General features: G+C 43.4%; 2 protein-coding genes across 10 annotated transcripts; both read right to left on the reverse strand.

The window, feature by feature from the left end:
- Positions 1 to 158: 158 nt before the first annotated feature.
- Positions 159 to 7,607, reverse strand: pgghg (protein-glucosylgalactosylhydroxylysine glucosidase). Of its 5 annotated transcripts, none has more exons than XM_071904786.2 (15): positions 7,410 to 7,607; positions 7,185 to 7,244; positions 6,421 to 6,680; positions 6,054 to 6,264; positions 5,508 to 5,943; positions 5,299 to 5,418; positions 4,999 to 5,130; positions 4,807 to 4,918; positions 4,210 to 4,282; positions 3,991 to 4,127; positions 3,765 to 3,898; positions 2,943 to 3,038; positions 2,742 to 2,839; positions 2,405 to 2,628; positions 159 to 804 (listed from the first exon to the last, which is right to left on the reverse strand). In XM_071904786.2, exons 2-15 carry the CDS (start codon positions 7,229 to 7,231, stop codon positions 728 to 730), a joined length of 2,157 nt encoding a protein of 718 aa, XP_071760887.2. In that variant the 5' UTR covers positions 7,232 to 7,244; positions 7,410 to 7,607; the 3' UTR covers positions 159 to 727. The 5 variants fall into 5 exon arrangements, with proteins under 5 accessions (XP_071760887.2, XP_071760885.2, XP_071760888.2 ...); XM_071904784.2 differs by having other exon boundaries at positions 6,421 to 6,697; XM_071904787.2 differs by having other exon boundaries at positions 6,421 to 6,697; positions 7,185 to 7,607.
- A 1,774-nt stretch (positions 7,608 to 9,381) lies between these two features.
- On the reverse strand, positions 9,382 to 23,370 carry LOC139915995 (protein phosphatase 1 regulatory subunit 12A). Of its 5 annotated transcripts, none has more exons than XM_071904772.2 (25): positions 23,072 to 23,370; positions 20,007 to 20,137; positions 19,623 to 19,741; positions 18,267 to 18,423; positions 17,907 to 18,051; positions 17,690 to 17,764; positions 17,491 to 17,570; positions 16,218 to 16,449; positions 15,991 to 16,098; positions 15,666 to 15,863; positions 15,426 to 15,508; positions 15,238 to 15,327; positions 14,954 to 15,055; positions 14,728 to 14,829; positions 14,501 to 14,591; positions 14,252 to 14,383; positions 14,033 to 14,135; positions 13,801 to 13,904; positions 13,478 to 13,537; positions 13,303 to 13,325; positions 13,137 to 13,200; positions 12,936 to 13,040; positions 12,225 to 12,275; positions 11,948 to 11,998; positions 9,382 to 10,716 (listed from the first exon to the last, which is right to left on the reverse strand). In XM_071904772.2, the coding sequence occupies exons 1-25, from the start codon at positions 23,345 to 23,347 to the stop codon at positions 10,630 to 10,632; spliced, it is 2,769 nt and encodes a 922-aa protein (XP_071760873.2). In that variant the 5' UTR covers positions 23,348 to 23,370; the 3' UTR covers positions 9,382 to 10,629. The 5 variants fall into 5 exon arrangements, with proteins under 5 accessions (XP_071760873.2, XP_071760874.1, XP_071760872.2 ...); XM_071904773.2 differs by having other exon boundaries at positions 15,991 to 16,100; positions 16,256 to 16,473; XM_071904771.2 differs by having other exon boundaries at positions 16,218 to 16,473.
- Between the last annotated feature and the right edge of the window lie 1,590 nt (positions 23,371 to 24,960).

A 24,960-nucleotide genomic window follows, 5' to 3' on the forward strand; every position in this document is an offset into this window, starting at 1 on the left:
TATGATAATAACTGATGACCCCGTCTCATAGACACTCACTGCTGTCAAGTGCTGTTTGAAGACACCATACCAATCACACAATACAAGGCTCCAAGGTAAGGTGAAAATTGTTTTATTGTACAGTTATTCACATACAAAGAGGAATTATAATAACATAACCCCATCATGTAAACAAGAAAACATTTGAATACAACTTTGTAGGCTACATTGGTGTCTTATTTCAACATATATTAATTTAACAACTTTCAAGTCTTAATTGCCTTTTTGTTTTTAACATTACATAAAATTGAAAAAAAAATCAACAACATTGATTACAATCATTTATAAAACGCAGGGAATCTGGCTTGATTGAAGACCATTTTCTTGTGAATTTAATTTTTGAAAAAATAATAGGCATCAACTTTATCAAATTATTTTTCCTTTTTAGGTGGATAAACCACTGTGAGCGGGAAATGAGCTGAAGACAATCTTTTTTGTTTGTTTTTAAAACATTTTGTACTTTGTGGCCCTACAGTGAGCTATAGAAGCAAAAAAGACAGTGACATTGATTTTTCACTGGTCTTTTTTTATTGCAGTCTTCACTGTTCCTCATATTTGAACTTTGTATTGCCCATTTTGTCCATGGCAAAATGCAACAGAATAGTAGACTATATGTAAAGTAGTGTGCGCATGGTAAATGCTAATTAAATGGAATGTTTAATATCAGAAGAGGGTCTTGTTTCCAGTCTCAGAGGGGCCAGCAGGAAAGTGTTGAGTCCAGTTTACAGACACGCCCCGCCTCTCGAGGAAAAGTTACTGGCTGACCTGAAAACAAATAAATATACAAGTAAAATTAATAATCACTGTTCGCCCCACCACAAACTTTTATATGGCTACCATATTAAGCAATATGAAACGTGTTATTAAGTAACAAGGTAAGAATCCCAGACAGCACTGATATTCTGCCTCATGGTAGAAGAAGGGAACAAGTCCAAAAATATAAATAGTGGCACATCTTCAAAAAAAATGAACAAGTATCACATAAGTTCAATCAAAAAATGAACAAATATCACATAAATTCAGGTACTGAAGTTTTTGAAGATGTGCTGCTATTGATCTTTTTTTGACTTGTGGTCACAGATACTTCATTAAACTGCATTAATTTACATGCAAGGAAGTTCTCCATTCTTCATAGTTACTCTGTCAGTTTTGGGCCCCTTTCCTCCTGATTTAATGGATAGATGGATCATTTACCATTTTGGTTTAGAGGGGGGATTCTTCACTCAAGGGTGTTTATTGATGCTATCTTTGCCTCCTTTAATCAAATTGTTCAGAAATTGAATAACCCTGCATCTCACTCTCATAGATACTTGCAAATTCGCAGCTTTATATCTTCCAACATACGGCAATTAGCTTTGCAGTTCCCAGATTCATTCCAGGAGTTTAATACTGATATCATAGGAGGTGATCTGGGTAATACAGGCCTCATATACCTGTTACTGAACTCTCATAACAGCAGCTCTTTGAACTCCCTTAAGGGACAGTGAGGAGGATTTGGAGGGTGAGATTTCGAACTCCACATGGTAGTAAATATTGGAGAGAATACACTCATCTTGTATCTGCGAGTTGTCATCCAAGTTTAATGTAGTTCTTTGACTTCAATGGTCCAAGGTGAAATTATCTGTCTACACCAGGCACTGATCCAATGTAAGACTGCTGCAAACAGGCTTAACGATTCTTTAATTCATATATTTTGGCACTGGCCCAAGCTTTTGAGCTTCTGGCAGGTGATATTTTATATACTCTGTAAGGTCAGTGACAAGCCCCTGCAGCCCTCGGGTTTCCTCGCTTTATTTGGAGTCGTAACCCAGGATATCAGTCTTAATGAAGACATTTGTAATCTTCTGTCTTTTGCCACTTTAGTGGCGAGACAGCTAATTCTTATTGGATGGAGGGAGCGCCCTCCTCCATCATCTACTCATTGGATAAGACAGATGATGCAGTTTCTGAAATGAGAAAAGATTAGCTATGCGGTTAGAGGCTCAGCTAATGAATTAAATCAATATGGCAGCCTTTCCTCTCTAATGTTGATGGGATGGACCCTGATGATGTCACTCAGTAAGATGTATAGAGCATATTTAGATTGTCTCAGACCACTAATTGAACCAAAACCATCTTGACCTCATTTACTACTGTATTCTAACTTATTTTTCCACTTTTCTTTCTTTTCTGAATGTGTTTCCCTTGTCTTATCCTTCGTTTTTTAAGTTGCACATGTTTGGACTGTAATTTAGGAGGTGGGGCAGTGTGTTCCTGATTATTACTGTGCAAACTGTTACATGTTGATTGCATACAGAAAATCCATAAATAAAGCTTGTTCTAAAAAGCATGCTGCTATCACTGTGTGCCTTTATTTGTATGTTACCTGGTATGAGAGGTATTTTAGTTCCTGATGCCTTCAGGACAACCTGTAGATCACAGCGCTTGGCATTCACAGCCCTGCTTGCTTGTTCCCTGAGGATGATGCAGACTTCTTCTGTCCTCAACAGCCAGTCCATCTTATTACCCAGGTAGCTCACACCACGAATGCAAAACTCAGAAACATCATTGGGAAGAAGTGGGGAAAAGTCGAGGCAGTCCTTCTGAACTCTGGACGGAACAGGACAACAGACAGTGAATCTTTGTATCAGTGTGTGTGTAAGTGAACTACAGCCTATCCTAAGTGTTTTTCATTGTGCATGGTGGGAGGCTTGATGACTGACCTGAAGCCAGTATAACCAAACAGCACAGCCTGCAGAAATCCCCCCATGCCGGTAAGGAAGTTGACCGCACCAGAACCATCTGATGATTCACTCCATACCTGTGAGGAGAGGTAATGACACAGTCATTATACAGTCATAAAAACCGGCCTGTGTGGGCAGATGTGGGTGGGTGAGTCAGAAAGGCAAAAAACAATCTGTCACCTGGAATGGTTCCTGGATGTTACTGAAACACTTCTGAAGTAAGTGCTGAGCTCTCTCAGCCTCCCCCAGCTCCAGCCAGCCGACTGCAAACATGCCCTGACAGTGGGAAATGTAAAGACAGTAAACACCAGGATCACTTTAATATGATAAAAGTACAGGGATACATACACTAACAACTAATAAAGTAACAGTAACAGCAAGACAAAAAGTCAAATACAGTGCAAGGGGAAATGCTACAATGCATATCGCTTTCTTTCAAGCTCTGCATTGGCATGATGAAGCATGTATCTTCAGTATTTTCTATTGTAATCTTATCTATATCCTTCCCTTTGCTGCAGCAATGACCAAACCTCCTCACATGAAACATTAAAATCTAATCTTAAAGCATAATTTTGCACCCAGTTTGAGCCTCTCTCTCCCTACTGGGCGATTTTGAAAAATACAATAAAGTGGGTGTGAAGAGTTGGGGAGAGGAGCGGGGTTTGGGGTTGGGCCGGGTTGGTGAGCTTTTTTTTATACCAAAAGTTAACAGTAGCATCAATTCTGTGCCGAAAATGAAATATACTATAACTTGTGAAAGGAGATAGATCATGCGATAATACAATAAATATGTGCCTTGGTATTATTTTTTGAGAATGGCCCTATTTTACATTTTTACATTTTGCATGTTCCAGTACTAGAGGCCATGATCTATCTCTTTTCATGATCTAACTCCCTGGTTTCCAAAAGCACCTTTTTGGACACCAGCAACTTCATTTTTTATGGACAGTGCAGCGCTCTTTGCATCTTCTCTTCTATACTATAACTTGTACTGTGTCTCACCCAAGTCATGGCTGGACCATGAGGGTTTGTCACTGGCTCATATGCTTCGAGGTCATTTCTTCTGATCTCAGGAGACATCGTCAGTCCAAGAGGATAGCCCAGCATCACTGTGTCTGCCTGCTTCACTGGATGACCTGCAAGAGATAAAACCAGCAGACTTTGCTATCATATTACGGACACTCCATTTCCTCAAGTAGTTCAATGTTAGAAAGGTACAAAGATTAACCTTTTATATAGCCGTCGTACTCAGGATGGTACTTTGATTCTTCGTCAAACGGTATTTTAATTTGTTCAGCCACTTCTTGCCACTCCTTGGGTGCGGGATACTGGAGGAGGTCAGCCAACTCTACAGCAAACTGGAGACTGACAAATAAAAAAGACTTCTTTGTATTACTGCTATTCACAGTGCAATTTGTGGGACAGCCTATAACTACAATACTAGTACCTGAATTTGGCCACTGTGTTTGTGTACACAGAGTTGTTGACATTGTAGTAATACTCATCAGGTGGCATGACACCTGAATGGCACAAAAGGGAAAAGCTTTGGAAGAAAAATAACTGAAAATTACACTAGACTACACAAAGACCATGATACAGCATAAAAGTACAAATAGATACATGCCACATCATGAGGTTACGCTCACAGGTTATCCTCATATATGGTCTTAAGATAGGAAATACCTTCAATAATATTCAATGGTGAGTTTTATTTGTCTTATGTGTTTTTATTTACTTTTTTATTTTCTTATGATATTGATATTACTCATGTAACTCATGTTCGTATTTTTCACTGTGAAGCACTTTGTAACTCCTGCTTTGAAAAGTGCTATATAAATAAAGTTTATTATTATTATCATTTAATTACAGCAATAATTTTGTCAGAGAAGTTTTCCCAATATACCCAATTTTTCCCAATTTTCCCCCTACTTAAATTATACAGTCAAAGAATTAGCCTGATAAATGTGCCATGCTACATCAGGTCTTTTTCTCACTGCTATTTTGGTGAAAACCTTCAAATAATGACCGACAGGTGCATCTTTACCTAAGATGTGATAGCTCTGATCCTCAGGGATCCACGTTGCCCTAGAGACCCAGTAATCAGCGACGCCCCAAATCACCTCACTGCCTCGGCCCTCTGTGAACATGGACAGATCCTGGAACAGTCAAAGAGCACAACCATTAAATTATCATCACACGTGGTGAGACGATAGTGAGTGGGGATAAAAGAGAATACCTGAGTGAAGTAGAGATAGTTTTGGAAGGCCAGAGTGACGTCTCCATTGATATGAATCTCTTGTTGTCCGTAAATATCATTCGGACACACCTCCCTGCCTGACACAGCACTCTCCCATGGGAACTTCAGTCCCTGCACAGATAGCATCTTTTCTTCAGAAGACTCACACACAGGTTCATTGTTTATCAAAGTGCACAATGGTACACACACAAAAGATAGACAAAGACTACAAGTACAAAGCCCAAAGTATCTCCTTCCCTGCTATAATAGTGACACTTATTATCCCACTGATCATCACACCTTGTAGCCCTGTTTTTGAGCATTGTCCTTAGCACCATCGATAGTCCGCACCCTGTACTCCAGCACAGCCCGAGCTAGCTTGGGGTAGAAAAGAGCTATGCCAGGATACATCCAAATGTCCTGTAAGAGGAAGGCAGGGGTCATGTGGGTTACATTAATAATACCATCAACAATGCAATATAGTGCAAATAACACAACACTAGCCGTACCTGGTCCCAGAAAACATGGCCCCAGTAGTCCTGACCATCCCCACCATTAGAAAGCCCCCCTGGACTGACTCCACCAAACGGGTTGGAGGCGTCATGTAAGGAAAGGAAGGCGCTGAGAAGATAGAACATGCAGCCAATCAGAGCCTTGCTGAGGCTCTCTGACCCGGTCAGCTCCACCTTGCTCTCCAGCCACAGCTCCTTCCAGGCCTGCTTGTGAGACGGACGCAGGTTACCAGTAGCCATCAGACTCAAGCCCTGATCAAAACTGGCCTCTGCGCTCTCTGAACTGTTGGCCAAAACGAGGATGAAGCCCCAGCGAGACTGGCTCTGCTCTGGTAGCAGTGTCACACTGGGTGTTATGGGGGTCCAGATAAGGTGCACAGAGGGGCAGGAGCCGCCTGGGACCTCAGCGGCCGTCGTCTGTCCTTGGATGTGCCTGTGGGAGCAGGGAACATAAACTGAGTACTGACACAGGAGGACATCATCTGCAGTGCCTGTTAGACTTTAAAATGATCTGTCTTGAGCGTGTGTTTCTGTTAGCCTCACCTCCCACCTTTGTAATCAGGCGCAGACTCGAAAAAAATGTCTTTGCTCTCAGGTGTGAACGAACTGACCAAATTCACAGTGATCGGCTCTTCTGACGCCACTTGACGCACCAACAAAACCTCCATGACCATCAAGTTGGAATAGTACCGGTGTGCATACAAAGACTGTGAGGCAGTTACATTAGCGGTGCTTAGAGTGTGTGTGAAAATGCCTGCATGAGAAAAGGAGACAGCAATAGTATGAGTGATCAGTTAGCAGGGATAAATCTTCATAACAGATGAGTTAAAAATGAGATGAAAACATGGCAACAATAGAACTGGTTGTGCCAGCCAACAGGACGAAAGACTACAAAATGACTGCAAAACACCTGTGTGTGTGTCCAGGCTGTAGGTGTGTTGTGCAGGCTCCTCCACCGCAATCTTCACAGCGAGGGGACATGGGACATCTGCTCGGTGACAATGGCCCCCCTCCCCGTTGTACACACCTCCCATGTGCATGATGTTATTGTAAACCCTCCAGCCCAGCAGCCCATTGGCCAGCGGGGGCAGGAAGCGGGGGTCAGGGGGCAGAGTGTCGGTGGAGAAGATGTAGGGGTCTGAGTCACTGGCCATGGTGAGGTGATTTCCACTTGGAAAGATTAAATGCTGAATGAATTATACCAAGAAGAATGGTTGCCACAGTGAGGTCACAGCTACAAAACAGGCTCCCATGGGGTCTTCAGCTAAATGAATGATTACACTATTATTTCTTTCAAGTTAATACAGTTTGACAGTATAAGGATCTATGCTTTGATCATAGTTTTCTCCTTGCACTGCTATAGAATAAACAGTATTAGTTAGTTCTGTGGTAAATCAACAAAAACCTCGACTTAAAATTGTAAAATAGTTGCACACAAACACACAAGAATCAACTGTAGTTTTTACTTTTATAAATATGTCCAGTGCACAATACAGGAGCAAGAGACGGATTATTATTGTGGAAGAACACACACACGATTTTCACAGCTCCCCTTCACAAGGCTATTTGACGCCTTTGTCCCAGGTTATTTCAAAATGTGATCCTATTACACGATCATGCAGATAGCTGAACTATGCAAACTTTATTTTGAAAAGTAAAAGTTGATCCGCTCACCACAACGCAGATAGAAGCAAAATATTGGACAAGTAATTTCTCATCATTAATTAAGCGTTTCTGAAAAGATTAATCAATGCTTTAGTGGCATCCGTGTGAATCTCAGTGATCAAAATGTCTGAGCCTGCTGACAGTCAGACTGAACTGTTGCGGTCAACTGGCCGCACAAATATTCAGTATAATTTATTGTAACAGATAATTAAGATGGGAATGTTTCACCCTCACGTAAAAAGGAAGAGGCATCTGTCTGCAACAAAGGGGAAGGCTGGAAAAAAAGCAAAGGCAAGGCAAAGCATGCAGAAAGTCCCAAACTGCTTGCTCTTTACAGTTTAAGGTTCGCAAAACAGCTTATTTCTTCAAATTCCAGGTGAACCTCATTTCTCAAGTCAAGGAAAAGAACTCAAAAGTTGTTTATCAAGTGTATCAAAGTTCGAGTAGGTCGAGTATCATGAGTGTACGTGGAGGCCGGGCCAAGGAAACGGGCAACTTTGCATAGCTGTACAGGAGCAGGAGAGAGCGGACTGGAGTCTTGGTCTGTCGGAAAATATGGCATGGATTTGATCTGGAGAATCAAGCAGAGTTTGTAGCTCTGTGTTGAAAAGGACACTGCACTATACGGTACATGCTCATTAGATATGACTGAACCATCAAAAGCACAAAGCACAACATCTATGGCATCCTTTAACTCCCAGCTTCAGGAATAGCTGCTGTTTCTGTACACTTTCTTTTGTTAAAGTTGGATAGTTTGAATAGGTAGGTTTTGTCAACATGAAATAGGCTGAACTGAACTGAACAAAAATAACTGCCACTTTATGCTTATATATATATATATATATATATATATATATATATATATATATATATATATATATGTACAAATATGGGACTGGGGGCACTGTGTTGAGGAAGTAAAAATACTCTCCAGTTCATAGGCTTAGTAAGAGTTTGTTTACATTTTCATCATCTTTTCAAGAAGTATCTCACGTCACCCTTTCCAAACTAAATCATATTCCCTCTCCTCTACTCACTCAAGCTGTCCCTCCACCTCTCTCCTTAGCTTTTATTTTATTCCTTTCCTTCCACTTCTTCTTCTTCTTCTTCTTCTTCTTCTTCTTCTTCTTCATCCTTAGTTTTAGTGATGTAGGACTAGGATATTTCGTCTACTTACTCTGTGCTCATTGTAAGTGCGGCAGCATGTGTAATGGTTTTGTAGCACTATAAAGGTTCTCCCTCTTGGTGGCGCTGAGGAGCCGCTGGTGCTGCATCTGGCACCATGCCGGGGGTCAGAGCCACAAACCCTGGGAAAAGCAGTGCTTTGCCCATATAAGGCTGCAATCCATCCGCTTCCCTCTTCCTCCCCAGCTCCCTTCCTCTCTGTCTTTCTCAGACCTAAGGGATATTTACAGAGAGAGAGCCTCGGCCAGCTTGGCCTACCTTATTAGGAGCTCAGCTTGTTGTCAGCAGTTCTATCCCTACAGGACAGTGGTCCATCTCTCCTCACCCAGATGAGACAAACAGATGGATGACTGGTGTTAGTACACTTTGGTGCGTGTGGATGGGAGCTCAAAAGACACTAAGATTCTCATAACTTTACCCAAGAGTCTATTAAGCGCTCTTGGCTGTTCATCCAGAAGTTGTAACCGCACAAATGTCATGTCACTCAAGTCAATCATGACGTACTGTACACCTAGGAGTAACAATGGATCAATATAATAGTCCAAACAAAATGTAACTGGGTCTGTGTTGCCCTATTCCCCTGTTCAGCTCATTCTGTGTGAGTGTCGCAGACAATGTTGCAGCTGTTCTGTTCCTCTTTTTTCTCCCCAGTGATGCAGGACATCTGGCTACCAGAAACAGTAGAAGAAACACTGTAAGTGGGGTGATGGGAGTGAGGTAGAGAGGTATGGCTGAAGCAGCAGTATGCAAACTTCCAGGTGATCACAAATCACAAAGGTGAGCAGATTGATGACTCTGTCGTCCACAGCATGTTACTAAGAAGCCAGGCATCCCAGCAAGAATTCAACCTTGGGATGGGCACAGTGGTATGATGCATCATCGTGAAAGGAAGATTAAATATTTTGCTTGAACTTATACATTAGCTGACTAACTGATGATGTGTTTGATGTGGTGGAGAAGGATGATACTTAGCTAATGCGTACATAATAACCAGCCAGTCACTACAAACACACTTTCTTTATTAGGGTGCAGAACATCCATTTAATATATTAGAAAACCAACATGTGAAGGAAGAAGACTACATGAAATCTTATTTCAAAAGGTTATTATTCAGGACTAATATTTATACACATATATAATACACATAACCATGCTCCCTTGCAAAAGAGAGGAATTGACAATGGAAAACTATGAAAATAATATCTTTATCAATGGTAATAATTAAAAACAATGCATAGCATAATAGGCTTTTACAGAACAGCAATTTCTATATTGTGCAATGACCTTTGACCTTCAGCTATGGGTGACATTACTTCTCCCTCTACTTGCCTCAAGGCAGGTTGTAGTGAGAAGGTGCTGCTCTAAACAAGATTATTCATCTGGAGGACGGGCAAAGCCTCACAGATCTGTTATTGCTTTGCAGAGTAAAGTGCTGTGGTCGACTGACCTGGATCTGTGGTCATTTAAGAGCATGGAGTGTGTCTGTGGTCACAAAAATACATGTGGGGAAGTGCATAGGTGGAGAGGTAGGTGGGTTCAAACACTTGCATGTGGAATGAAACTACCCAACAGAGAGCTTCACGGACTTCCCCTGTAATCAGGACATTGTTGAAGGTGAAGACAGAGCCTGAAATGTGTTTTCAGCCCAGCGTCTTTGTTTGACAAAACCGAGGAGCTGGGTTACTTGATGAACTACACCAAAACCTTTAGTGCATTTGTGGAGAGATTAGAATGGGGCTAATTGTTAGTAGATCGTGGGGTAAACTCGTGAATATGTTGCGTGACTGTGTTCACAAAAATTAAATACTAAGTGGGAGCTATAAGGACCAAGTTGCCTTGGGCGCTGGTGGAATGTGCATCGAGGACGTATGTGATGCACGCGTAGGAATGTGTGTGTGCATATTAGTGTTCCCCTGATGCACAGTTGTAGATAGAGTGTTTTCTGTGTTGCACAAGCCATGGGCATTTGGCCGTTGTCAAGTCTCATGTTGCTACTGTGGGAGCCTCGAACCATAGCCGCAGGCCTTCATGCCATAGGTCTTCCTGTGAGAAATGGGCATTAAGGCACACAAAAGCCACTCCAACTGTTCGGGACTATAGAGAGGCATCACAATCCAAGTCAAGTTATGGTGCTCGTTTACGTAGGACATTCTGTTGCTTCTCTCCCCCTCTCTCTCGCTCTTTGGCACTGGGAGGAATGTGTGGAAGGAGGGAGGAAGGGATGGAGGGAGGGGGGTTCCCTGCTTGCTCTTCGCGTCTCTCTCTCCGTCTATTTGGAGAGCTTGCTGATGACACGGATCAGTGCTCCATTTTCATCTTTAAGACGCTGGTTGTCGGCTCTCAAGTCGCCCAGAACCTGATGGTAAAATGAAGCTTGTTTTAACACAAATCCATAATGAAAATCTTTTCAAAATAAAACCGTACTTTAGATTCCATTGTATGATTTTATTTTGGTTTCACATTATTAAGGAAGATTAGTAAATAGGAGTAACATATTGAAGGGGCAATTAAACAAAAAACAAAGCTGATTTAGTTAATAGAGGAGGAACACTTATTCCATGTGGTGTTTATTACAGCTAAGTGGAAAAAAATGGCATGGCCTCAAGCCTCAGAGGGGGATACAGTTAGGTCATTTTCAAGTTAGTAACTTTTTATATATAGTGCGAGCCCAAAAAATATTAGGACAGTGATCTTTCGCTGCTGTACTCTGGTAACTTTGGATGTGAAATGCTATAATTCTAGCTGTGTGATCATTTCAGCTTTTAACCATCATGCCCCTGCTCCAGAGCTTCCATTCGATATTAGAAGTTGGACTGATAAAATCAGACCCTGGTTCTCATTTACTCAAACCATGTACTGCAGACTTCCCAAGAGTAATTTAGAGCCAAGATGTCACATCTGAATCCTCATAGTGATACACTGAAGTGTAAAAAGGCTAAAAAGAGAACATGAAAATAAGAGTCTGGTGGTGTTTGTGTTTCAGACAGAAAGAATTTTTACTCAAAACCTAAAAAGGACTATTTCATTGAATACAATCTTTATTCATCCAAATACTTTTCACATCTTGAAATCGGGCCATGTAGAAAAAGAGCTATCATTCTTTATCTGTTCATTTAATATGCCTGAAAATAGCCTCAAATTCAAGCAGCTCATCTACAATTCTAAGAGTTATTGTGTCATTTTGCATCCAAAATGATGAGTGTATGGAGCAGAAACATCAAACACCTGTCTGCACATATGACAGATCTCTCTCAGACAATGAATTACCCCAGTGGCTGGCACTACATCTGCTCAGATGTATTATGGGTGGAATAAATATTTGAGGTAGTCGTTCGACTGGATAAGGGGAAACAACTATTAATATGATATACAATAGAATAAACCTGTAAGGTATAATATAATCAACCTAAACACAACCCTTAAAGAAAGTCAGAGGAGTATATATAAAGTATCAGTTGCTTTTCATCAGCTGCTACAGTGTACTTCCACAACGCTGGTGATTTGCACAAGCTAAAGCAAGCTAATCAAGCAGGAGCATGCAAAGTGTCTGTGGCTATGAACGTCTGTCTCTCTGAATCTCGCCTCACCTTTAGCTCCTCCTCCAGCTCTGCCATACGCCGCTCCAATATCCTCCGCTCCTGATGCCAGAGAAACACGTGGGGGTGGGTGGGTGGGGGTGGGAAGTGAGAGGAAGTGATATAGGGGAGAAAGAAAGAGGTGGGGATCAGAGAAAGTTGGAGTGGAGATAGGTGAGAGAGGGGAAGTGGAGTGAGAGAGGGGGAGAGAGTGTCAACAGAAAGCAGGGTGGCAGTAGTGTGGCAGTTGAAGCAACAACAGGTAATTCCCACAGGCAGTGACTCGTACCTTTTTCTCCAGCTCCAGCAGGGCCGAACAGTCACTGAAGCGCTCCTGTCTCTGTTGGAAACATCAGACAAATAACACTGAAATCAGCATCTCAGCAGTATAGCTGCATGATCAGTAGAAGAGCCAAGTAAATTATGAAAGTAAGCTTTGCATTTAGCTACCAGACACGCTCACTTAAAGTAATAATCTGTGACATTTTCATATAAATAAATGTCTATTTTGCTACTCTCTATGTTAACACAATAGTGATTCAACCTATAGCCAGTTATGAAAGCTTTTACATTTGTTGTTGTAAACACCCAGTGTTGGGTAGGTCTTTCCCAGGGTTAAAAAAAAAAAAAAAAAAAAAAAAAAAAAAAGCAGAACTATTCACACAGGAAGAGATACGTTTTGTTTCCGGCAGCCGCAAAAGCTTTGTTTGGAATAAACAGAAGAAGAGCTGGGTAGTTAGCATGAGCAGTGATAGCCATCATGGCTGAACAGACAAAGACAAGACCACAACAACAGGAAATCCAAGGAAAAAAAGACATCACAGTGCTGGCTAAACTGTTTGATTGCCAAGAGATCTACCGCTTGGCGCCAAAGAGGTCGCCAAAATCAAAAAACCAGGAACATGGATAACTGTCTGTTTTAACCAATTTCAAATGCTTCCTCTTGACTTTGTGTGGGGATGATCATGGTGTCAGAGTTTGTGTTCAGCTTGTGTGTCACCTGTGTGGCCTTTTCCAGGTCCACCCTGGTCTGACTGACAATCCTCTGGGTGTCCTGCAGCTGAGACTGGAGCTGGCTGTTCTCTCTGGACACTTCTTCAAACAGCTGACACACGCACACACACACAACAAACAGAGTGAGTAACTGGGATCAATAAAGGAAACAGGTTTGCTGACTTCAGTATCAGCTCAGTCTGGTTACCTTTTTATAATCCTTGGTCTCAGAGCCTCCTCCCTGGACACAGTCATTGCAGGATATGTCAGACCTGAGTGGAGAGCAGAGGTCAGAGATACAGCTATCATATCCACTGTGCTGACAGAATGAAGAAATAGGACAGATAAAAAAAGGTCAAAGGGCGGATCCATACCTGGAGCTCAAGTGTCGGTCTGTCTGTAAACAGAGAAAACAAGCAGAGTTATGATCGGTGTCTCAGGTTACGGTCCACCAAGACCAGAACTAAATACAGACACAAAAAGACAGTTAGGTGTGTGCACACACATGCACACACACACACACACACACACACACACACACACACACACCTGTGGTTCCAGCCCACTGCCTGCAAACTCCTCCTCTCCACTGGGATCATTATCATCACTCTGCAGATGACACAGCATGTTATTATAAAAGCCAGACATCTTCCAATGTCACGTTGCAACAATGACTAGCCCCTTTTTATTGTTTTTTATTTTTTATTGCCACTCATTTGATGTCTTCCCTTTATCTTTTATTACTGCTGTGAAATTATTGCTCGTCTCTTTTTGTTACAGCATATTTTCATATTTTTAAAGAAAGCACTTTGTTATCCATGCTGGATTGATGCTATAGAAGAAAAGTCGTTATTAAAAAGTAGTGTGCTCACCTCCCCGGCCCTCTGCGCTCTCCTCCTGGCCCGAGCTCGTCTCCTCTCCCTGCTCTCCCTGGCCCACCGCTCCGTCTCACTCTCCCCTGTACTGGCCTCAGCATCTGGGACAAAACCAGACAGCAGTCACTTAAGAGCCAATCAAGTACTTTAAACAAGCACACTGTCAAGTTCGACCTTTTCAAACATCAACGCATTAAAATGTGTTAGGCATGGAGACGGTGCTGCGTACCTCTCCTGTCGGAGGTCTGAGGCCGCGGAGTGCCAGCGGGCTGCGTGAGGCCCAGCAGGTCCGACTTCTGCAGGCTGGCAATACGAGACCTCCAGCTTACTTCCTGTTAACACAGGGTCCCCCGCAATGTGACGTCACATGGGATTACATAAGAGTTCAATGTGCAGCATTTAACAGGGCAGCCATCACAGGCCTTTGACTCTGAAATATCGTTCTCACCCCTTCCTCTCCCTTCTTCTGTTTGGCCTCCTTCTCCTTTTCCTTCTCTTCCTCCTCCTTTTTCTTTTCCCTCCCTTTGTTGTCCGTCTTCATGGTCTTCTCCGCCTCCTGCAGGTCTGTTAGTGTGACCCCCTTGTTATGAAAGAAAGATAAAACCGTCTTCTTAAGTATCAGGCCAGCACACAGTACTGCTGAGGTCCATAAACAGAGTAGAAGGTCACACAGCTAGAAGGTTCCTCCTGTTTATACCTGAGTGGAGCGGCGGGACTGCCGTGCGTGTCGGGAGCGAGCCTTCCTCTGTGCCTCGGCCTCCTCATCCCGCACCGGTGTCAGATAGGACCTACACAAAGCAAAGACAACACCCTCAGCTACAGTGCAGCAGCATCGGGCCCGCTGTTAGGGACTGGCCCTTCAACAGCCATAACAGACAGACAGACACTGTAAATGCAGGAACAGAACCAGCTGCCTTGACTCACTTGCGCCTCTGCTTGGTCTCAGTCTCGCCTGTGCTCGTGATCCCAGAGTTGGAGGTGGTGACGGCAGACTGGTCCTTCTTTTCCGTCTGTTCCTGAGCAAGTCTGAGGGAGGAGAGAGAGACAGAGAGAGAGAGAGAGACAGAGAGAGACAAATGAGACCTTTGAGACAAGTGAGGAAAATGTTTCACTGTGCCTTCTGACAGACGAACACGTAATCATCAAGTACCTCTGGGCCACTAGATTATTGAGGCGGCTCAGTCCAGCAGAGCTTGTTCCTGTGCTAGCTGAGGTCACCGTGGGGTCATCCAGTCTCCTTCCATAAGATGAGCTGGAAACAAGACAACCCACGGGAAATTGCAAATATAAAGCCATCTTTCACAGCCCCACACAAAACAGTATTCATTGCCGCAATGTAATAAGCTGTGTGACACTGCAAATACAATCACACACACACACACACACACAGGAGAGCAAACAAATGCAAGAGGAGCAGTGGGCTGCGTGACTGACCTGCGAGGCAAAGAGGGGTTGGAGCTAGTGAGATCACTCCCTGATTGACTATGAAGGCGCCGGGTGTAAGAAGAGCTACGGCTTAGCCAGCTGAGAGAGAGACAGGGTGACAAGGGCACATATGCAGTGACTCGGAAAAACAGATTCTCGTTTCACTAGCGCGTAAACACATGAGAGCAAAGGCCCACCTGTTAGAGTTGTCAGGGTTGCTGTCTGGAATACTGAAAAGTCTACGCGTCGGAGTGGGCGGCACCCGGGCGAGCCTCGGCTCCTGCGAATGAGGTGCGAGTTCAGTTCAGAATTCTTTTTAATGAACATGTAACTATGAGAATGAAAGCTGTAAAAGCAGCATTTATTGGGCCTGTCATTGTAGATTTATTAAACTGTAGCAGTGGTTTTATGGGTGGGTGAATCGTTCTGGTTCTCACCTTGGTGTCGGCCTCAGAGCTGAGGCGGGGGCTGGAGGCGGAGCGGGTCATGCCCAGGCCGGACTCTGGAGGCTTGCTGGAGTCCTGGCTCGGATCAGACACTCCAGCCGAGCCCAGAGTCACCGAGCTGCCCGCCTTCCGCAGAGACGTTCTCCAGGAGCCCGGGGCCTCGGTGGTTGGGGGCTTGCTTGGTTCCTGCTACATGCCAGTAAACAGGCAGTCACCATCTCACAGTCACAGCAGGTAAAAGAGGCACATTTGCAGTGCATTTCCTATTCCAGATGTGCAGGTACTAAGTGTGTGCACAGTGTCTAACCAGGCTTACCTTTTTCACTTGGTTTGCTGCAGTACTGGTTGACATGGAGGTAGCAAGGACGGCGGTGGTGTTGCGTTTGTTGTTCAAGTTGTTGATTATCTCTCGGTTTTTAGCTTTCTCTGCAGCGGCCGAGGAAAGGTCAGCAATTAGTAATGCACTCTGGGTATCAAAAAATCCATCTGACAAAGATATATGCTAAGGTCTCTCTCAAGTATTGTTAAGTAATGACACCACACGCTCCCTTCAGATGAAAGGCACCAGGAGATCCTCTCACCCGACTCTGCGTCGCTCTCAGATTCACTTTCCTCCTCTGAACTGGAGCTGCTGGAGGCTTTAGCCTGAGTCTGAGTCTGGGTCTGGGTCTGGCTCTGGCCTGTCTGGCCTTCCTCCTCCTCTTCCTCAGCTGGGCTGCTTTGCAGGGCCGGAGGAGGGTGCTTCTCCCGCTCGTGGAGGTAAATCTTCTCCTTACTGCTCATACGAGAGATAGAGGTCCTGCGGGGGCGGGGCCAGGGTGGAGTAGAACAACAGGTGGCATGCAGGAGCTGATCAGTGAAGGCAATCATTCCACGTGCAGCCAATTAGAGCGAGCATGCGCCAATCAACAAATCGGTGGGTGGAACAGTGGGTCACTCTGTGATGCAATGTGTGTAATCACTGATTTAACCCTAGATCACTTTGTGCATTCATGCGCTATCGGATATATTGGAAAAATGTATTTCCTACTTGGGAATTTCAGATGAATTCTGATGATTAAGTTGGAAATTCAGAAAAGATTTTGGTTCAGAGTTATGACACAATGGTGATCTTTAACTTTATAAACAAGGCAAAAAAATAAAGTTGTGTGTCACTCAACAGTAAGAAAACCCATATGCATGCACCTTTGTAGTTAGCCAGACTAACCTAACATTTGTTTAAATTAAGCTCGTCAATTTAGCTTGTTAAGCTGCAGGACGTCCATGTTTGTGTAATTTTATGTCTTCCGACAATACAGCACATGAATCAACGCTGTTTAGGAGCCAACATGGAAGTCCCAGATGTCGAACCTTCCCATCAGCACATGAACGCACAAACTGTTTAGCTGTATGTAACTTCAACCAACAGATTTTTACTTAATCGCTTATTGCATACTTCTTGTAACCTTTTGTCGACATGTGATGCAAGTGCAAACTTACACAAACCTACATCCAGTTAAACCAGAGGGATCAAATGTTTGGGTAATATCATAATGTGTTTTCTGCAGCAACAGACCATCCAGGCAGATAACAAAGCAATGTCATTGATGCATTTTTTGGCTGTCCATCTCCCACTGCAGTGTCAGTGGATAGGAGTAAATTTGATGCAAAGGAATGCTGGCACTCTTAACATCATACCTGCATGCAAACTACTGGTACACTGTGATGTTTGGGATTCAGCTGAGGAGCAGCCTGGCGCGTGCCCGCACACACACACACTCACACACACACACACACACAAACACATGCCCACACACACAAACACACTGGCACTGACCTGCGTGTGCGAACTGGTACCATGGAGATTTGTGGGCTGGTCTCAATAACAGGAGCCTGCTTCTCTTTCTCAGTGCGTAACTGAAGAGGAATATAAACACACATAAACACAGAGAACATTCGGCACTGTAACACTATCAATCATATCACGTTTATCTAACCAAGTGAGATAGTGTAGCCTGTTGTGAATGCGGCCTTACAGCGTTTTGTTTCTTCTGTAGTTCCTCCAGAGTGTCCACTAGGTTCTCATCAGCAACATCCAGAGGGGTTTGGCCCTACAAGGACATTCACACTGCATGATCCGATCTGAGCATGTGACCGCTGCAAAGGCTTTGATCACAGAGTCTGTGTAAAGGAAGGGTTGTTTGTGTGTGTGTGTGTGTGTGTGTGCATGTGTTTCTTCTTTTCTCCCCTCACCACATTGTTGACGGCACCCATATCGCACATGTTGTCAGCCAGCAGGGTGCACACCTCCTCCTGCCCCCAGTGAGCTGCCGCATGCAGGGCAGTCCAGCCGTCGATGTCCCTACTGTCCACATCCAGCCCGCACTGCAGCAGCACCCTGATGAGAGGAGAGGAAGGGGAGACGGGGGAGAGAGGGGAGGAAAGAGAGGGAGAGATAAAAAAAAAAGAGGGGGGAGAAGAAGAATGGGGAACAAAAGGGAAGGAGGAAAGGACAAGGCTATGAATAAAAGCAGGCGCCCGGTTTGACTTGGTACAATACCAAAATAAGCTAACGAGCTGTCATTGCTCCTATGTGTGTGGGCTGATGCTCACTTCAGGACTTCAATGTAGCCCTTGGCAGCGGCTACGTGGAGAGCGGTTGCCTTGGTGTTTGGGTGAGGTGTGAGAGCGCCACTCCCTGCCAATACCGCCATGGCATCCTGAAGCATGATCCTCTCCTCCTCCTTACGGGCCTTGTCCACGTCTATGGCTAGGATACACACATATATAAACACAGTTAAACACACAACCAAACATGAAGTTAGATCTAAGAGATAACAGACGAAACATTTACTAAATGCTTTTAAAGCTGAAAAAACCTGCCTATCAAATCTATAATATATACTGTAAGCTGCAGCACTGTTAACAAAAACAAAACAACAACAACAAAAACATTTATAGGCCCTTCTACCTAAACTAGCATTATCTGTGATTTCAGTTACATTATGGACCTCAAGGACGTGTTTTGACAGTGACAAAAATAAGCTTGGAGCCTCATTATAATTCAGTACAATGGAGGTCACAGAAACTTGGAACGGGGCGGGACTCTGCCCTCATTTCTTTGCCTATTTTTGCCTCCTCTGAGCTAAACATATGCCTCAAATGTGACTGCTCTGAAAGACAGGAAAAAAAATCAAAGCAAGCGAGGCATTTTGGGGCCTTGAATTTATGAATATGATTATAGAGATTTTCATTCTCAACGCCTCATTCCCACCCCTCCCTCCCAAGTAGGTTGAGCCCTATATGACTTCCTAACTGATTTTGCTCATGAAGAACAATTTTAATGCCAAACCTGCTGAGAACCACAAACCACATGACATACACAGTATAGCAACTACAATATGCTTGCATGATTTCAAGCATCAACAGCATCTGGGAATCATGATCTGATGATCATACTTCATATATAAGCATGAATGTGTACTATAGACTAGAGCCAATCTTCTATTTCCAGTGAAATTAGGGCTGCACAATTAATTTAGCATAATTAGACCATACATTGCTACTTGTGGTTCCACAATCTTAGAATATTGGCAATATTTAAACATTTAATTTCACTTAGAACAGCCTGCTGTTATTAAAAATAGGATGTTGGTATGAAATGGCAAAAGTGTGGTAAAATAATTTTGTTCCTCAAATCATTGAGCGCAATAATAATGATTCATCATTTTGATCACAATATGTAGCAAAATAAGGAGCATTATCATTTTAGCCATAAGCATGCAGCCGTAACTAAAATGTTGACAAAGCCACTGCCTTGATGACATTTCCACCTGTCACATATTTGCCCTGAGCACGGATTTATTGCTCAGACTGCGTGCGTAGCCAAGTCCCACCAGGACAGCAGCACAAGATGCATCATGGGACTCGGTGCTGAGGCATTAATGTCAGTACACAGCGGTTCCTGACCTTGTTTTTTGATTTCACCCTTGAGGAGTCTCTCCATGGCGTCTTCTGTGGCCACGTCCAGAGGAAGCTCTCCCTCGCTGTTCACCGCCCCGACATGTGCACCGTGCTCGATCAGGTACCTTCACACACACAAACATTCATTAGAGTGTAACTGAAATATAAAATGAATGATTCGAATAAATATTACATGAATGTATGACATCTGACACCCCTATTGTCAATTTCATTTCCGGTCATACTTCACATGTACATGATCTTGATAACATTTCAATTATTTCTACACTGATTCAAATTTATTGTAGACCTAAGAATACTCTCTAAATACCCAGTCTACTAAAATCTCAAGGGAGATAATATGACGGTGTGGCGATGGCCAACACTAACTTGGCAATCTGGATGAATCCGCAGGAGGCGGCAGCGTGGAGAGGAGTCCAGCCCTCATTGTCTCCTCTGTTGACGTCGCTCCCGCTCTCCACCAGAAACTGCACCATCTCAGCATTTTCATCAATACAGGCCTGCCAGAGGACACACACACACACACACACACACACACACACACACTCAGATTATGGATGGCTATACAAGTGCCTGATTAGAGAAACACATTAACAAATAGAAAACAGATACAACACATCAGTCAGAATATGGTTTCCTATGTAGAGAGGAAGGCTGCATACTTTGTGGTTAAGGCTGTAAACTATGTAGGCCATTTAATTTTTTTTTCATGGTCTTTTTGACTTCCACACTCCCTTGACTTTGGTTTGCTTGTAAAAAAAAAACTCCAGACAGTTATAAAATCCACTGAATTTAACTAAAGCACTGGCATAAAACAATGACTACAGTGTCTACTTATCGTAATGACTCTCTGTTAAGAGAGTTGCTAAATGCCCCCAAGTTTCTTTTCCAAAATAGTCGTTTTGTAGCAGAAGGGAAACAGCGTGTCTATTTAGCTGCTTTTCCTAGGGCAAGTTGCAGCTAAGATCTCAATGTGATCCAACACGAGTCCCAAGATGCATCCCATGATGACCCCATGGTGTTATGATATGTTGCTTTGATTTTAGCTAATAAGGAATCAATATAATATCTAACCTGAGAGGTCTAGGATTTGAGTATGCCCTTTATAAAGCCTTTTATACCAACAACTATACAAATGACTACAAATACCTCCAAAACAGATGGAAATCATCCTGAATTAAGACACAGAAAAAGTGTGTGTTCTCTATTGATATAACAACCATGCGTTTTTGAGGAGACAGGCAATTAACCTGTTATTATTATTGTTATTTATTTTCAAATAACGTTTTGACAAAATCAGGCAAAGTATGAATCCTTATTGTCTGTACTTTGCTATGATTGAAGAAAGTGATGTTACCTAACCAAGAGAGATGATTCACAGCCTGATCTGTGATTTGTTTTGATGCTCAGAAAAAGGCCAAATTCCCAAATGTGACTGCGTTTACAGTTGATTCACTATTATTACAGTTACACTGCGAAATGTGACGGCAGCTAGTGTCTGCAGCCACAGAGAGCCTTCTCCATCAGGCTGCCTGTCTTAAGCCACGTAAGAGGCTTTCCTTTTGGGCTAAATCAACTAATCACAAAGCTATTTAAGTCCCCACCCTCCTTCAAAACATGAGATAATTAGTCAACTCAGGTAGTGTGGTGGATAAAACAAAACCACACTCAGTTTAAGATCCCCAGATGGGGCTTGTACTCTCCGGAGCCAGGAGCTCGTAAAAAGCGGAGTTGATTCGCAGCGGAGGGGGAACCCTCTTAACAAGTGGGTGCTCTCAGCCGAACGAACAGAGGGCACTTCTTACACCCTCTGTGTTACGAGGGTGCACAGCCTCCTAGCAGTCCCTCACTGGGTCATCAAGTGACTCATTGTGGAAATCGCCTTTGACAACAGCAGCTTGTGCAGTTTGAGGAATGTTTTCCATTTCTTCATCTGAAATCCCTAAAGTCCCTACCATGGGGATTTGGCAAAGAGAACGAGAGACAGAGGAGTAAGAGAGAGAGAGAGAGAGAGAGAGAGAGAGAGAGAGAGGAGGGGGGGCAGAGGAGAGAGAGAAGGGTGAGCAACGAGAGAGAGGGAGAAGACAGAAAGGCTTTGGATGGAAGGGATGGAAAGTTTGGAGTGTGGGCCTATATTTAATTCTAGTTGCCAGGCAACCGGTGAGCCACAGGGGAGAAAGGGATGGACGGCAGGAGAGGGACCACACTGGGTGACAGGCCGATGTATAGATAGACCAATAGGAAGGGACATTTACAGAGTATCCAGGCTCAAACATGGTCGCTCGCTCATCAGAGTAGGTCGGGCGAAGGCAACTCAGATACAGTTATCGCCTTAATTTAGGGGAAAAAAACAGCCATCAAAACATGACATCACTTCACGTTGACTACGTTTAGATACCACAATGTGAGAGTGAAATCCATCCGGGGCTGTGCATTCGCTGTGCGTGAAGAGACAGCGATGTGTTTATGGCATGCGGTATCATAAAAGCAGAGGAAATACTGCATCACCAAGGGCCTGTATGACAGTGATGTTGTCCAGACTGGTGCTGCTCCTCTTGTGTTATGACTGAAGCCGAGGGGAGGGAGGGAGCAGCAGCAGCACAGGCCGAGCTGCGCTAGGCTGGGACATGCTCAGAAGCAACGTAGCCTATTTGGGACATGCATGTGCATTTTGGTCCACTCATCCACAACCGAGGACAAGTTGTTAGCAGAGCAAGTGTATTAAGAAAGGAAGGGAAAATGATCCTTGGACAGCATCCTATTAGATTCTAACACACTTTCCCTGCTGATAGTGATGATGATATAATTAATTCACGACTCTCTCTGAACAAGCTGATGTGTTTTCATCAACAGGCTGCCTGCCTTACAATATTGCAGACCTATTGATCAGATGATGAAAAGTCCCTGAAGTCAAATTAGTTTTCAGAGATGCCACCAGGAGCCGTCTGTCATAAGCCTGTCAGTCAGTGTCTGTTAATGTCTAAAAATGATCCAACAGGCTCCGAGGTGACCAGTTTTACTGTCTGCTCTCTGCTCTCCCCTTTCTGTCCGTATCGAGCTCCCCATCCGTGGAGAAAGAAAGTCATTTTACTAGTATGCAGCAGTGCGGAGGACCCAGCCTACCAACAGGCTAATAAACTCTCCATAAAGGCCGGAAAGTTTTGAAAACAATCCAGATGATGAAGTGATGAGATCAGTATATAAAGCTACAGGCGCTCCTGTGTGAAACGTGGTGGAAAAGGTTAGATAAATCAGATATTTTCACTTGCCTCCTCGATTTTGTTACAGTAATGCTACTTTGCTGCAGGGGTCATTTTGTTTTCATAGCGTTATATTGTTAGCGCCGCGGTGCTGGCTGTGTCAGCCTGTAGCGACGCAGCAGCTCACACACAAACACACAAACACTTTGATTAAACCCAGAGTAAACTTCCTACCTGGTGAAGCGCTGTCAGCCCGTCTATGTTGGCGTGGTTGATGTCAGCTCCCTGTCTGAGCAGCGCTGCCACCTCCTCCCGGTCCCCGGCGGAGCAGGCAGCCATAAACACCGCACCTTGGGCGAACCGAACTTTCGCTCGCCGCGTCCCGGAACCGCTCGAAGTTTCCCGGCCGTCCGGGCCCGTCCGGTCCGTTTCTGAACCCAGCCATCGCTGCAGCTGATCCTGCCGTCGCTGTTTAGCAGCTTCGGACCGGGAACGGTCAGTCGCCGCCATCTTCCCTGGTCTATCCCGGACAGATTCAGTTCATGGTACGGGGAGAGACTCAGTGGATCGGTTGGATTGAGCTTCCCTCAGGCTGCGCCCCCTGGCGAGAAAACACGGAACGAAGCCATGAACTTCGGTACAAACTTCTGACTGAGTGGCAGTCTGGTGCTGCATTCAAGTGCTCCTCGTAAACTCCTACTTCCGAGATCAGAAGTTATACGACAGCATTTACTCAATATCCCAATACCACAGCTTGTATGGCCATTTGCTGACAATTTTAATAGATTTTTTCTTTATTATTACATTTATTTACATTTATAATGTATTATATACATTATAGCATTACACCTAACGAACGGTGATGGGCCAAGTGGTCTCAAATATAATAATCAACAATGAAGTATTGTTTATGACAGGATTAAGACATTAAGACTAAGGAAGACGTCCAAAATGGATATTAAAAATATGACCATCTAATATAATCTCTCAACAATGGATAACAAGACCAAACTAGATTTGCTAGTTGTTGCACAGCTTTCTAGCTTGATCAAACAAAACAAAACCCAATCAGTTTCAGCAGGTAGACTAATGAAGCACAGTAGGTCTACGCCCTCATCTATTTGCCTATTCATTATTTAGTAAATGAAAACCCCAATTTTTCCCCAATTCATTATGAATTGAGCGCCACCTCCAATCTTTAAGTGGTTTCTCTTCTGCCACACCCCCATTTGATTGGACCTCATAACAAAACTATTTTGTTTTGCTGGTGTTGTTTTATTTTAGAAAGCAAACGTCTCAGAGCTACTTAGAGCTGCCTACACAACATGTGTGACAACTAAAAGTTAACAAAATAGTGAAATAGAGACATCAACACTAATTATTTACTTGAATGACAAACAAAAACATAACAATAAAATGCATAACTTTTACCATCAGTAGTCGACAGCTTCCACGCTCTCCGCTCCAAAACGTCACAACGCGGAAACACGGGCCATTTGTTGGTTGTTCATGTTCTTGCTCAGTTTGTAACAATGAAATTTCCGACAGCACTTGAAGGCATTATCAAGTGGAGAGGATCATACCGTAAAACATAAGAATGATGCTTACACACTTATGCAAAGCATATAGGAGCTCCATTCCTATAACTGAAATCAAATCAACAAATATTTTGTCTTTATATCTCTTGGGTATAAAATAACTTGTAAGCTGTATTCTAAGCCAGCCATTTTCATATCAAGGACACCCAAACCCAGGAAACCCCACATGACATTAGCTTGGTTGTTAGATATATATGACTTGGACTTGAACAGAATGACTTGCACATAATTATGTAACTGTACGTAACAAGTGCCGCTCAAGGGAATCCCGGTGTGCGCCTCTATTGCAGACATTACGGTATTGTGCATACAATAAACTGGCGGTGCCAATATGGCGGCGGACGTGAACCTTTTATATATATATATACTGTATATAATAGCACTAATTGTCTTGTCCTGTTAACATTTTGTCCATTTATTTTTTGAGACTGAAATGTATGATTGTCTGTTTCACTCTGACTGTGTTTTAGTATGAAGAACTGACTAAAAAAAACAAAAAAACAAAACAAAAGCGAGCTCATTGTG

The sequence above is a fragment of the Centroberyx gerrardi genome, chromosome 4, assembly GCF_048128805.1.
Source record: "Centroberyx gerrardi isolate f3 chromosome 4, fCenGer3.hap1.cur.20231027, whole genome shotgun sequence".
NCBI classification, from domain to species: domain Eukaryota; kingdom Metazoa; phylum Chordata; class Actinopteri; order Beryciformes; family Berycidae; genus Centroberyx; species Centroberyx gerrardi.